General features: G+C 33.5%; 1 protein-coding gene across 1 annotated transcript; it reads right to left on the bottom strand.

Annotated features, from left to right (window-relative positions):
* Nucleotides 1–1,635: 1,635 nt before the first annotated feature.
* Nucleotides 1,636–16,752, bottom strand: LOC125651283 (uncharacterized; the record flags this gene model as incomplete). Its single annotated transcript, XM_048879859.2, has 9 exons — nt 1,636–2,865; nt 3,129–3,187; nt 3,284–3,305; nt 3,422–3,523; nt 3,610–3,717; nt 3,998–4,267; nt 4,469–4,585; nt 5,008–5,199; nt 16,524–16,752. Coding segments are annotated over 9 exons (1,185 nt in total), but the record flags the coding sequence as incomplete, so codon positions are not given.
* Nucleotides 16,753–16,918: the final 166 nt, after the last annotated feature.

Below are 16,918 nucleotides of genomic sequence, written 5' to 3'. Positions count from 1 at the left end.
AAAGATCTAAAACCTAAGTTTGAATTTTCTTATTTTTGAGCAGTCAAAATTTGATTAAAATCTCGGACTCGAGTCCAAGTTTCGACATAACTTCTTTCCGAGAAATCCAGGTCATTCCTGACCTGCGTCGGGCTATATTTTGGTATAATTTTATTGCCTTTATTAGATTAATAATCCAAGTCAAATTTCCGTTCCTTTTCATAACAATTTAAACAAGAGAGCAATCTGGTTGTTACTAATATAATGTCGGACAACGGTGTGGATTTCGGTTTTAAGAATGGAAATTTCAAGGTATCCATAGTCCATGTTTATACATGTATCCAGTTTCCAATCTGCCTTGGTGGATCCCGTTATTTTAAAATTTATTTATGCACCAAATTTAATATGTGTCGCCTTTGTGGACCAACAATGTATCGAACGCGACACTCGCCAAGTATGATTTGACCTCTGTCATACATGTGAAGCTTTAATTTGTGCTTGCAGGATTAAAATGAATTTCTGTGCTGCAGTATGTCGCTTCTTGAAGGAACACTCGCACTTCTCCATTCAGATATTGATAAAGTCGAGCTATCTCGGAGATCTTTAGGACTTTCTTGGAAAATCTTTGACATACCGTTTCTCTGGTAGGCGTCTAACTACCGCTGATTCATAACTAATGGAATTAATTTTTTACAATTACGATCGTATGACAGTGTTGTGAGTGGTCTGATAGCATCTTCGATGAGATCTCTCTGATACAAGAAGAAACCGGCTCCCTATTGTTGTAATCCTTTCTCAGGAAATGGCTCGGGTCCCTTAAATTATTCATCTTGTGATTCCTGTCTGTCAAAACAGACGGGGTTGATGAATGCAGCAGTGTATTTTTTCATTCAGTGACACCACCGGTATCGACATTGCTTTCTAGAAAAGTCATATTTCTTGGTACCAATTTGCCTAATGCTTTGTATCGGGGGATATCTCCCACGTTCTAGGTCGTACGTTTTGTATAAATCTTCTGGTTGAAGGATCCTCTCCAATTGCGATGATTCAAGCAATACGCATATATTTTCATTTCAAATATTAGCATGTTCATGTATCAACCATAAGGGAAGTGGAGACCTAGTTACACGGCGTAGAAGTTTTGGACGATGGTTGGATTGCTTGCCGTTTCATTGGATATCGAGGGAAAAGGGAGCTATAAAATATGGCGAAGCAGGGATTCAATGAAAATGTCAGACTCCATTGAATTTCACTCTATCTACTGGTATCAATGCCTAGCGTCCAAAACCGTATCATGCAAACCGAGACAAAAACCGTAATACTCAATACATATATTACTCATAATATTAGACCATCCCGTGGATTCGATGAAAAATGCTTTGTGTATTGGTCTTATGCAACACAAATGCATTGCAAATTTACAATGAGGGAATAAGGTATTAAGAAAAATGATGGCGGTTTTTACAATACACTTCCACTTAAATAACTTACAATATCTTATCCACATTAATCATTATTCAACGTTATATTGTTATGAATATTCATTTGGGGCTTTCTATCGAAGATTAATGCAGAAATGCTCCCTTATCACGAATAAACAATATATCATACTTAAATACGGAATATTCCATCTTTATACGTCTTTAATACGTTTCCCTGGGGTTTGGCGGCGCTATATGCATGAGGGATTCCATAATTGATTTTTATACCCTAATGGCACACGAATCAGTCCGAGCCGGCCGCAGAATTCACGAATTCACTATGAAGTATTTGAAATGCTTGGACCAATTACAGAGAATTTAAAAGCTGCTTATTTTCACGAGGAGCTGTTCATTGTTTATCGCTTGGCTTGACTTCAGCCGTAATTGGAACATTTTCCGTTGTATAGCTTTTCCAGATATTTTCCAGTCACATGGAGCTTTGGTTTTTTGTATCTTTACGTGTTCAGTAGCGGAGATAAAGGAATTAGGGGATCCAGAATCAAAAGTTTATCAGGACCATTCAGCGTAATAGAGTATAAAGGGCCTATAGATAACAGCACAGCAGCCAAATCGAATGGAAATGGGATATATTGCTTCTGAGACTGAAAGAATAAAACAGATCCCCTGTCCACAGAAAGATAAAAAAAAAAAAATGTCATAATTAGATGTACACTTTGATTGCTATCTGAGGTCATTTACTTTCTTATTACGTTTATGCTAAGTAGAAGATGAGTTACAGTATATAGTAGTAACAACTCGCAGATGTTTTCTGTGGTTCATGGTCAAATACAATTTCATTCATATTCAAGATTTCTCAGTTTGGTAAAATCATATATGATGCTCCCTAAACACATACTACTTTTGTAGTACACTTGTACCTTCTTTTTTTTCAAGAGACCCGAAAGCTAAATCAAACTTGCCTTTTTTTGAATGGCTGGATACAATAATTATTTTGACACAAAAGGAGATAAATAGGACAATAAAATGAATTAAAACAACAAACGGATAGTTTGTTCTGAGATGAACCTAGCGAGTTGTGATATCTAGAACATTTCCGTGTGAGACTCAGCTGTTTCTGTACATTCTAAATTCTCTTCAGGGCCGTAAAAGATCACGCCATACAGTTGATTTTTTTCCTTACATGTTTACAACAAAATGGTTCTTGGGTGTTATTCCATCTTTCTCGCATAGATAAATACTATATGTAGAAAAAAAAAAAGATTTTAAACAGTGATTCACACCTGTCTTAGAGCTTACTGCATATATTTTGTTTGACAACATTTATGTCCTGTTGATGTCTTTGATATGTCACAGTGACGTCATGTATAATTTTCTAGTGACGGCACCATGTACCCATCACTGTCCAGTTTTTCCAGTGGACGATGATTCGTTGCTTTAAGGCTATCTGTAATCGTAGAAATATAAGACGTATTAATTAGATAGATGCAAAAATTAAGGTCTAATATTCTGTAACTTTGAAAAAAAATTGCTATACATGTATAATCTATGCGTAATTTGAAAAACAACAACACCTACTTTCAAATCGTTTATGACTGTTTGACTGATTACTTTTTACAAGTCATACACTGAATGGTCAAAGGTATTGCAATAAATATGACTGACGTTATCACAATATAAACATCAGCTGTACATATGGCCGTTTCTTACCTAAGGACGTATACTGTTGTGTTGGTGTCGCTTGAAAATGCACAGAATCATAGGTACTCCTGTAACGAAATAAAATCTCACTGTAGCGTGTTTACTTTTGTATACTAGTCCTGAAACCGATCAGAATTAAATGGAAATTAACAACTGGCACTAACTGTATCATGGTCATTTCAGCATCTGTAAAAAAAAAAAAAAACCCAATCCGATATAGAAATTCATCAAATGAGTCTAAATATACTATCTGATATCTCTTTATATTAGATAATTTTCTTTATAGATTTAAGATAGCTCACCCTTTCTGAGTTTTCTTGCCTTCATACAGATTATGACACTAGCAGCAAAAAGAGATCCCGACAAAGTGATTAACCCACAGCCAAGGATCAGGAGCGTGGTCCCTGAAAGGTCAAAATTCAACCATTACAACTCATGTTCTTTTGTAAAATACAGACATCCTGTGAAGTAGGTAGGAATCAGAGTAAACCTCCAGAGTCCGTGACAGCCAGAGCCCCGTTGTCTCCCTCGATAATAGCCCCCACTGTTGTCGTCACTTCCGGTTTCTGCGTTGTAGATGTGGTGCTCACATTGCAAACTAGAATTCATGATGAATATAAATTAAATTCTGTGCAACCTATATGAAAAAGATTACGCCAGATTTCGTGTCTTTGAAATCAAGTCCCCTTATTGAATTCAGTTGATGGAATGATATTTTGAAACTCCATGAACATTGCTATTGTTACGTCTTTTTAAAAAATAAATCATCTTTTGGCAATAGAAACTTGTCAAGACACATGCTGGATCCTTCAGTTGTTAGAAGCAACAAGGCGTAATACAGGTATGTAAATGGACTATTTCTTGTTAACGTATTGTACCTGGATATTCCTGTGCAGTATATGCGGCGCCCCCAGTCTTTATATACTGTCCACATTGTGCATTTCTGGTGTCGTTATACACTTCACATGAGAACGAACCCGCAGTGTTGGTGACTAGAAATGAGGCCACGACAGTTCTGGTCATGACACAGGATTTGGAGGGTTCTTGGGATACAGGGGAGACGACATTCGCCAAGATGTTTGTCACAGTTTGACTTGCAGTTATTCCTGCGGACCTGTAGCATAATCTGATTAGATTCGCTGGACTACCTGTAGGAAAAGGGAATGGTTTATAAAATGCTGTTTTGGAACGAGAGGATTTCGTTTGCCATATCTTATTTGTACAATTCTGAAAATGATTGTATTTTGTTGAATACTATGGTTGATAGGTAAAGTAAACATATGTCTATAGATGTGATTATGAAATAAAAGACATTGCAAGATCAAGAATTTGAGATTTTCCACACTTACCAACTTCAGTTTGACAGGTTACTGTGATGGTTGTTCCTGTAAGGTAGATGTTTCCAGATGTTCCTGGGATGTTGGAGGGACTGAGAGTAAGAGTGGGAGGAGTGGAGTCTGGTTCAGCTGAAAGAATAGTGGAAATGGGCAAATCAAGGACAGAATAAATTAAGTTCGGGTTATGATAACTCGGTGATATGAATGTATTTGAAGCGTTGAAATTTTGTTACAAATATGAATATCTCTCTTCTAAACATTTTATTAGGGATACATAATATAAACAAAAAATCCTGATGCCTGGAAAGGCATATATTTCTATTATAATTTGGTTGCAAACGTTTCAAATAGCCCATGTAAATATTTGAAACCTGAAATTGTGTATTGACCCTTCTTGTTGTGGTAGTCATTATTTCATCTATTTTGAGAAATGTTTGTAGTGATGATTATTTGATACAGGCATTAATAGAGTATATCAAGTCATAGAATTGTTGATTGTAGCTCGTAACTTTATACAAGTGCTGTACGAAAACAACTTTAGCTTTAATTACCTAATAAATTGACACGACTAGATGACGATGTGACAGTAGACGAATGATTAGTCCCATTCGTATATGTCAGTCTACATTTATATGACCCGCCGTCGTTACAGTTGACCCGGCCCCTTGTGATAGTGAGAGCCAGGAAGGCCCCACTTGGGCGTCCTGCCCGACCTTCTGCTGTCGCTCTACTGCTCAAATCACCTGGAATCGATAAAAAAAAAGGTATGGAGTCAATGATTCCATCTTGAACACTGAGTTAATGATTCTATATTTAACACAGTTATTAAAACTCAACATTGAGGTAATATTCTTATATTCAACACTGAGTCAATAATCATATATTCAACACCGAGATATTGGACCTCAACTTAACATTGGGATATTTTTCTGATATTCAACACCGAGATAACACTCCTGTATTGAGATACACGTGTAGTATTGCTTTATCATTATATGACTGTATTGAGATACACATGTAGTATTTGTAGGCTTTATCATTATATGACTGTATTGAGATACACATGTAGTATTTGTAGGCTTTATCATTATATGACTGTATTGAGATACACATGTAGTATTTGTAGGTTTTATCATTATATGACTGTATTGAGATACACATGTAGTATTGCTTTATCATTATATGACTGTATTGAGATACACGTGTAGTATTTGTAGGTTTTATCATTATATGACTGTATTGAGATACACATGTAGTATTTGTAGGTTTTATCATTATATGACTGTATTGAGATACACATGTAGTATTTGTAGGTTTTATCATTATATGACTGTATTGAGATACACATGTAGTATTGCTTTATCATTATATGACTGTATTGAGATACACATGTAGTATTTGTAGGTTTTATCATTATATGACTGTATTGAGATACACATGTAGTATTTGTAGGTTTTATCATTATATGACTGTATTGAGATACACATGTAGTATTTGTAGGTTTTATCATTATATGACTGTATTGAGATACACATGTAGTATTTGTAGGCTTTATCATTATATGACTGTATTGAGATACACATGTAGTATTTGTAGGTTTTATCATTATATGACTGTATTGAGATACACATGTAGTATTTGTAGGTTTTATCATTATATGACTGTATTGAGATACACATGTAGTATTGCTTTATCATTATATGACTGTATTGAGATACACATGTAGTATTTGTAGGTTTTATCATTATATGACTGTATTGAGATACACATGTAGTATTGCTTTATCATTATATGACTGTATTGAGATACACATGTAGTATTTGTAGGTTTTATCATTATATGACTGTATTGAGATACACATGTAGTATTTGTAGGTTTTATCATTATATGACTGTATTGAGATACACATGTAGTATTGCTTTATCATTATATGACTGTATTGAGATACACATGTAGTATTTGTAGGTTTTATCATTATATGACTGTATTGAGATACACATGTAGTATTGCTTTATCATTATATGACTGTATTGAGATACACATGTAGTATTGCTTTATCATTATATGACTGTATTGAGATACACCTGTAGTATTTGTAGGTTTTATCATTATATGACTGTATTGAGATACACATGTAGTATTGCTTTATCATTATATGACTGTATTGAGATACACATGTAGTATTTGTAGGTTTTATCATTATATGACTGTATTGAGATACACATGTAGTATTGCTTTATCATTATATGACTGTATTGAGATACACATGTAGTATTGCTTTATCATTATATGACTGTATTGAGATACACATGTAGTATTTGTAGGTTTTATCATTGTATGACTGTATTGAGATACACATGTAGTATTGCTTTATCATTATATGACTGTATTGAGATACACATGTAGTATTGCTTTATCATTATATGACTGTATTGAGATACACGTGTAGTATTTGTAGGCTTTATCATTATATGACTGTATTGAGATACACATGTAGTATTTGTAGGTTTTATCATTGTATGACTGTATTGAGATACACATGTAGTATTGCTTTATCATTATATGACTGTATTGAGATACACGTGTAGTATTGCTTTATCATTATATGACTGTATTGAGATACACATGTAGTATTTGTAGGTTTTATCATTGTATGACTGTATTGAGATACACATGTAGTATTGCTTTATCATTATATGACTGTATTGAGATACACATGTAGTATTGCTTTATCATTATATGACTGTATTGAGATACACGTGTAGTATTTGTAGGCTTTATCATTATATGACTGTATTGAGATACACATGTAGTATTTGTAGGTTTTATCATTGTATGACTGTATTGAGATACACATGTAGTATTGCTTTATCATTATATGACTGTATTGAGATACACGTGTAGTATTGCTTTATCATTATATGACTGTATTGAGATACACATGTAGTATTTGTAGGTTTTATCATTGTATGACTGTATTGAGATACACATGTAGTATTGCTTTATCATTATATGACTGTATTGAGATACACATGTAGTATTGCTTTATCATTATATGACTGTATTGAGATACACATGTAGTATTTGTAGGTTTTATCATTATATGACTGTATTGAGATACACATGTAGTATTTGTAGGTTTTATCATTATATGACTGTATTGAGATACACATGTAGTATTGCTTTATCATTATATGACTGTATTGAGATACACATGTAGTATTGCTTTATCATTATATGACTGTATTGAGATACACGTGTAGTATTGCTTTATCATTATATGACTGTATTGAGATACACATGTAGTATTTGTAGGTTTTATCATTATATGACTGTATTGAGATACACATGTAGTATTGCTTTATCATTATATGACTGTATTGAGATACACGTGTAGTATTTGTAGGTTTTATCATTATATGACTGTATTGAGATACACATGTAGTATTTGTAGGTTTTATCATTATATGACTGTATTGAGATACACATGTAGTATTTGTAGGCTTTATCATTATATGACTGTATTGAGATACACATGTAGTATTGCTTTATCATTATATGACTGTATTGAGATACACATGTAGTATTGCTTTATCATTATATGACTGTATTGAGATACACATGTAGTATTTGTAGGTTTTATCATTATATGACTGTATTGAGATACACATGTAGTATTTGTAGGTTTATCATTATATGACTGTATTGAGATACACATGTAGTATTTGTAGGCTTTATCATTATATGACTGTATTGAGATACACATGTAGTATTTGTAGGTTTTATCATTATATGACTGTATTGAGATACACATGTAGTATTTGTAGGCTTTATCATTATATGACTGTATTGAGATACACATGTAGTATTGCTTTATCATTATATGACTGTATTAAGATACACATGTAGTATTGCTTTATCATTATATGACTGTATTGAGATACACATGTAGTATTGCTTTATCATTATATGACTGTATTGAGATACACATGTAGTATTTGTAGGCTTTATCATTATATGACTGTATTGAGATACACATGTAGTATTGCTTTATCATTATATGACTGTATTGAGATACACATGTAGTATTGCTTTATCATTATATGACTGTATTGAGATACACATGTAGTATTGCTTTATCATTATATGACTGTATTGAGATACACATGTAGTATTTGTAGGCTTTATCATTGTATGACTGTATTGAGATACACATGTAGTATTTGTAGGTTTTATCATTATATGACTGTATTGAGATACACCTGTAGTATTTGTAGGTTTTATCATTATATGACTGTATTGAGATACACATGTAGTATTGCTTTATCATTATATGACTGTATTGAGATACACGTGTAGTATTTGTAGGTTTTATCATTATATGACTGTATTGAGATACACATGTAGTATTTGTAGGTTTTATCATTATATGACTGTATTGAGATACACATGTAGTATTTGTAGGCTTTATCATTATATGACTGTATTGAGATACACATGTAGTATTGCTTTATCATTATATGACTGTATTGAGATACACATGTAGTATTTGTAGGTTTTATCATTATATGACTGTATTGAGATACACATGTAGTATTTGTAGGTTTATCATTATATGACTGTATTGAGATACACATGTAGTATTTGTAGGCTTTATCATTATATGACTGTATTGAGATACACATGTAGTATTTGTAGGTTTTATCATTATATGACTGTATTGAGATACACATGTAGTATTTGTAGGCTTTATCATTATATGACTGTATTGAGATACACGTGTAGTATTTGTAGGTTTTATCATTATATGACTGTATTGAGATACACATGTAGTATTTGTAGGTTTTATCATTATATGACTGTATTGAGATACACATGTAGTATTTGTAGGTTTTATCATTGTATGACTGTATTGAGATACACATGTAGTATTGCTTTATCATTGTATGACTGTATTGAGATACACATGTAGTATTTGTAGGCTTTATCATTATATGACTGTATTGAGATACACGTGTAGTATTTGTAGGCTTTATCATTATATGACTGTATTGAGATACACATGTAGTATTTGTAGGCTTTATCATTATATGACTGTATTGAGATACACATGTAGTATTGCTTTATCATTATATGACTGTATTGAGATACACATGTAGTATTGCTTTATCATTATATGACTGTATTGAGATACACATGTAGTATTTGTAGGTTTTATCATTATATGACTGTATTGAGATACACATGTAGTATTTGTAGGTTTATCATTATATGACTGTATTGAGATACACGTGTAGTATTTGTAGGCTTTATCATTATATGACTGTATTGAGATACACATGTAGTATTGCTTTATCATTATATGACTGTATTGAGATACACATGTAGTATTGCTTTATCATTATATGACTGTATTGAGATACACATGTAGTATTTGTAGGTTTTATCATTATATGACTGTATTGAGATACACATGTAGTATTTGTAGGTTTTATCATTGTATGACTGTATTGAGATACACATGTAGTATTGCTTTATCATTATATGACTGTATTGAGATACACATGTAGTATTGCTTTATCATTATATGACTGTATTGAGATACACGTGTAGTATTGCTTTATCATTATATGACTGTATTGAGATACACATGTAGTATTTGTAGGCTTTATCATTATATGACTGTATTGAGATACACATGTAGTATTTGTAGGCTTTATCATTATATGACTGTATTGAGATACACATGTAGTATTTGTAGGCTTTATCATTATATGACTGTATTGAGATACACGTGTAGTATTGCTTTATCATTATATGACTGTATTGAGATACACATGTAGTATTTGTAGGCTTTATCATTGTATGACTGTATTGAGATACACATGTAGTATTTGTAGGCTTTATCATTATATGACTGTATTGAGATACACATGTAGTATTTGTAGGCTTTATCATTATATGACTGTATTGAGATACACGTGTAGTATTTGTAGGCTTTATCATTATATGACTGTATTGAGATACACGTGTAGTATTGCTTTATCATTATATGACTGTATTGAGATACACATGTAGTATTTGTAGGTTTTATCATTATATGACTGTATTGAGATACACATGTAGTATTTGTAGGTTTTATCATTATATGACTGTATTGAGATACACATGTAGTATTGCTTTATCATTATATGACTGTATTGAGATACACATGTAGTATTTGTAGGTTTTATCATTATATGACTGTATTGAGATACACATGTAGTATTGCTTTATCATTATATGACTGTATTGAGATACACATGTAGTATTTGTAGGTTTTATCATTATATGACTGTATTGAGATACACATGTAGTATTGCTTTATCATTATATGACTGTATTGAGATACACATGTGGTATTTCTAGGCTTTATCATTATATGACTGTATTGAGATACACATGTAGTATTTGTAGGCTTTATCATTATATGACTGTATTGAGATACACATGTAGTATTTGTAGGTTTTATCATTATATGACTGTATTGAGATACACATGTAGTATTGCTTTATCATTATATGACTGTATTGAGATACACATGTAGTATTGCTTTATCATTATATGACTGTATTGAGATACACATGTAGTATTTGTAGGCTTTATCATTATATGACTGTATTGAGATAGACGTGTAGTATTTGTAGGTTTTATCATTGTATGACTGTATTGAGATACACATGTAGTATTTGTAGGTTTTATCATTATATGACTGTATTGAGATACACATGTAGTATTTGTAGGTTTTATCATTGTATGACTGTATTGAGATACACATGTAGTATTGCTTTATCATTATATGACTGTATTGAGATACACATGTAGTATTTGTAGGTTTTATCATTGTATGACTGTATTGAGATACACATGTAGTATTGCTTTATCATTATATGACTGTATTGAGATACACATGTAGTATTTGTAGGTTTATCATTATATGACTGTATTGAGATACACGTGTAGTATTTGTAGGCTTTATCATTATATGACTGTATTGAGATACACATGTAGTATTTGTAGGTTTTATCATTATATGACTGTATTGAGATACACATGTAGTATTGCTTTATCATTATATGACTGTATTGAGATACATGTAGTATTGCTTTATCATTATATGACTGTATTGAGATACACGTGTAGTATTTGTAGGCTTTATCATTATATGACTGTATTGAGATACACGTGTAGTATTTGTAGGCTTTATCATTATATGACTGTATTGAGATACACGTGTAGTATTTGTAGGCTTTATCATTATATCACTGTATTGAGATACACATGTAGTATTTGTAGGCTTTATCATTATATGACTGAGTAATTCTTAGCTTTCTGATTGACTGAGATCCGAAAAAAATAGAACGTTATGTTCACCTCCAAGTGACTTCGAATAAACAAGCGTCAAACCTAAGACGTTAAAAGCTATAAATATATATCGTAATCTTTGGCTATTATCGTAGGTATAAAAAAAAAACTTGTGTTTTATATCAAGCTCTGTATGCAAATTATGCAGTTTAAATCAATCGGATTAAAAAGAATGAAGTAAGTGTTCTCCGAGTCAGATAGAAAACGCCCCATTTCGAAATATTCATGATCACGTGACATTGCACGCGGAATTTCGAAAGTCAACAATTACATTGCGACATGAAAGCGTGGACAGTCTGCATGCAGGCTGTTAGCGGGACACATTCAGCGATAAAAGACAGTCAGACGGAAACAGGGCAGAGAGAACCACTTTGAACAATGGAGGAGTTAAACTTCATTTCTAACATAAAATCACCATTTAGTATGACTACATACTGTCTCCCATGGTGTTTCTAATAATATTTTTCTCGCGCGCTTGCGCACATCCACCATAAACGTCATTCCTTCATAAATATGCATTGTAAAATCATCGCCACGGTGTTCTCCTTACATTGAGTAGAACACTATTCCTTTAATACCCGTATGTCAAATCGTATTATTTTTGATAGTTTATCATACTGACAAAATATTGGTCTGGTTTTTTAACACAGAACAAAATACTGTTTAACACGGCACATATACCTTTAAAGACCCAAAAAAAAAAACACCGTACGGTTGCTCCACGGATGACTGAATGTGGGCGGAGCTTATCCATGGTCAATGTTATTTACCTGGAATTCACCTGGCCAAGAGATCAGTTGTTGTGTATATTTTTATGATATACACAGGAAATTTCTCAGGTTATTACAAATTATGCTTAGTGTCTTGATTTGTGCAAAAAAAAAATAATTAAAATTTCTACCTACATGCATACCGCATTTCTGTTTCCCGTAAACCTTCAAACTTGGTCATATTTATGTATTGCAAATGACAGGTTTAGCCCATTTCTAAACCTTTGCTTTTAAAAACTTCTAATTAAATTGTTATATATCGTATATAAATAATTTCCTAAATATAATATTACCCGGCGTGTCCTGGGAGTTCGCGGTGTCGTGGGTGTAGTAGGTAAAATATCCTTGTTTCGAGAGAATGAATAAATCCAAGTAGATCTGTGTACATGTACAACCAAATGAAGAATGGTCAAGATACCCCTCAATATGGGCTGTCTGTAGGGTTTCTGTAGCTGTAGTGTTTGCGTAATGGTGGTATCCCAAACAGAAGCTGACACGAAGTCTTCTCTCTCTCTCTCTCTCTCTCTCTCTCTCTCTCTCTCTCTCTAGGGTTTCTGTGGACGTAGTGTTTGTGTAACGATGGCATCCCAAACAGAAGCTGACACGAAGTATACACCCCCTCCTCTCTCTCTCTCTTTAGGGTTTCTGTGGACGTAGTGTTTGTGTAACGATGGTATCCCAAACAAAAGCTGACACATAGCTAGTCTACCCCCCTTTCTCTCTCTCTCCCTTACTCTCAATCATTGACTAAATGAGTAATTATTGTCATACGTATGCAACACTATTGCCATGCCATATTATTTCATCTATATTATTGCTTCAGTTTTACACATCTCTCTCTCTCTCTCTCTTTATAAACATAAAACCGTGATAAATTATAAATAGCTCAACAACTCTCTCTCTTTATCTTTATAAATATAAAGCCGTGATAAATTATAAATAGAAATATCTCAGTAACTCTCTCTCTCTCTCTCTCTCTCTCTCTCTCTCAATATAAAGCAGTGATAAATTATAAATAGAAATATCTCAATAACTTATTTATGCTTTTTTACTGTTGTTTGATTTCTGATTGTGTAATTTATAATCCATGTGGTATCTCAAACAGAAGCATTTTTTAAACTACTGTAACAGTTTTACGCATGGGCAATATAACCATTATACATGTTGATGTGCTGCGCCAATAGAAAATATTCCAATAACTTATGTTTGTTTGGTTTTTTGTTTTTTTTAATTATTATTATTCTTTGATTTCTGATTGTTTAATCTATAATACATGTATAAAGATGGAGAGAGAAAATACGATGATAAATTGCATTGTATAGGGGACGTTAGAAATTAAAATATTCTAGGTGCGAGTCAATGCTATCAAAACTCAGGTATACTAGGGCTTTCCTCGAGATCTGAAGACTGCTGGTCATCATTAGCCATGGTTGTTATCAAAACATCTTTCTCGGGTAGCTGTAGACCACGGTCTCTGCAAACGTCAATCAATCTAAGCTTTATTGTTAAAAGTTTGATTGACCAGCGGCTTATCATTGATCGCGACGCAGGTAAAATTTGGGGGCGTTAACTTAAAGTTGGGTCTTTAAGATAGGTAGTGATTGCTCCTTTGCCAAAACAATCGGCAATTAGAAGTGATAATTACGGGTCTTTCTGATATGACCTTAAAAACGGAGGTCCCATGTTGCAGTAGGCGTTGGCACGATAAAGAACCCTCACTGCTACGGCCCTGGGCGCTAGGCATAAATCTAAAGTGATATTTCACCAGTGAAGTTCACCTACAGCTGGTGACGTTTCAATATGAGTGAAAAATTATCAACAATTAATCAATCGAATGTACAACATTGGACCAAAAATAAATTGGGGATTTCGAAATTTATACGATTGGTTATTGTTTGGTCGTCGAATGAAAACTTGCGTCTCTTATTATTGTTGACTATGTTGTAAGCAAAGAGGGACGATAAGGTATCGTTTGGTTAGCTCTAATAGCTGGTTCCGATATTTTGAATTATTCAGTCATATAATGCACAAAAATCGCATCTCCAATCACTTTCGCCTTAGACTTGCATTCTATCTGCAGGTAAAGAATGCCGATCAGGTATCATTTTATGAACTATAGTAGTGGGTGTCGGTGTTTTTAGCTCACCTGCGCCGAAGGCTTTAGTGAGCTTTAATGATCGAAATGTGCCTGCTGTCGTCGTAAACTTTTCACATTTTCATCTTCTTCCCCAGAACCATTGGGCTAATTTCAACCAAATTTGGCACAAAGCATCTTTGGGTGAAGGGGATTCAAGTTTTATAAATGAAGGGACATGTCCCTTTCAAAGGGGAGATAATCTAAAAAATAGTGAGGGTTCATTTAACAACCTTTTCAAGAACCACTGGGTCAGAAGAGTGGAGATTTAGCTAAAAGCTTCCTAATGTAGAGTGGATTCAAATCATGGCCTCCGGGGGTAGGGTGGGGCCATAATAGGGGATCAAAGTTCTATGTGCAGATATATAGGAAAATCTTTTTCTCCAATTTCAACCAAACTTTGAAAAAAATCATCCTTTGGTGAAGGGGATACACGTTTGTTGAAATGAAGGGGCATGCCCCTTCAAAGGAGAGATAATCACAAAAATAGGGTGGAGTAATTTAAAAATCTTCTTTTCAAGAACCACTGGGCCAGAAAAGCTGAAATTTACAAGAAAGCTTTCTAACATTGCGGAAAATCAAGTTTAAATCATGACACCTGGGGTTAAGGTGGGGCCAAAATAGGGGATCAAAGTTTTACATGCGAATATACATGTATAGGGAAAATCTTTAAAAATCTTCTCAAGAACCACTGGGCTATAAGAGTAGAGATTTAAGTGAAAGCTTCGTAATAGAGAGTAAATTCAAATTTGTTCAGATCATGGCCCCCGAAGGTAGGGTGGAGTCACATTAGGGTATCAAAATTTTTACATGCTGATTTATCGGAAAATCTTCGCCAGAACTTCTGGGCCAATATCAATCAAACTTAATACAAATCATTCTTAGGCGAAGGGGATCTAAGTTTGTTGAAATGAAGGACCATGCCCCTATAAAGGGGAGACAATGACAAAAATGCAAAGATAGGGTTGGGGCATTTAAAAATCTTCTTTTCAAGAACCACTGGGTCACAAAAGCTGAAATTTACATGAAAGGTTTCTGACAAATTGGAGATTCAAGTTTCTTAAAATCATGACCCCTGGGGATAGGGTGGGGCCACAATAGGGGATCAAAGTTTTATATGCTAATGTATAGGGAACCAAACTTGGCGCAAAACATCCTTAGATGAAATTTGTTATTATGAAAGGCCAAACCCGTCTACAAGGGCATATGATAATTAATGAATTTGAAGTAAAGTTTAATAATTAAGTTTGATAATTAGTGAATTTTCAGATTTTGGTTGAGAATTTACGCAAAATATACACTTTCTGCCTAAGATAATCCATCTTGTGCATTTTCGCTTTTTGTAAATTCAAATCTATGAAGTATATGAAAACAAAATAGATTAACTCGGCGATTATTCCCCAACCTAAGACAAGTTTCTCAAATTCCCCTTAAAACTGTTTACTACGTAGTGTTTAGAAACATTTATATTAAATAAATCTGTGCTCTTTTATTGTATTTAATCAATCGATAAAATCACTGACCCTTCACCTTGACATAAGATCCTATACAATAAAAACATAAGGAACAATGCCTAGTTTGTTAGTATTATTCCTCATACACTAATTATACAAATTACCCCTATGCTTTCATTGTTACATGTATACCCCCCCCCCCCCCCCAATATAAACCTAATGCTGATTATATAGATATCTCCTATAATACAGACAATCTAGATATTTTTGGGGGTATTTTTTTTGACTTTTTAATTGTCTCTTACTATTTCTGAAGACAGGGTCACTTCCTCGAGGCGGATCCTCCACATACAGGATCGAACTAAACGAAGACTCGGTCACAGACTGTTGTAGTATTTCGATCCGGCTGATGAAATTAACACCATTTCCTGACGGTGAGCATCTTACTCCCAGTTCCTCACTCCCAAGATTGACAGTGTTGGTGGATGCCTGGATTTCAATCGTCGCTTGCGCATGTCCTTTATATTTGTAGATTTACAGCATTACTACATATCATTTATGTTTCCGCTATCTATACCATTGAAATCTTGGAAGTATATCCAGAATTTTAAAGATAAATTACATGATTTGCTGAATCATTCGTTGATCAGAACCTCAGATATTCCTGGACCACATATACACTATTACTAACCATTGTTAT

The sequence above is a fragment of the Ostrea edulis genome, chromosome 5 (assembly GCF_947568905.1).
Source record: "Ostrea edulis chromosome 5, xbOstEdul1.1, whole genome shotgun sequence".
Taxonomy (NCBI): Eukaryota; Metazoa; Mollusca; class Bivalvia; order Ostreida; family Ostreidae; genus Ostrea; species Ostrea edulis.
This window is presented reverse-complemented; position numbering and strand designations above follow the sequence as displayed.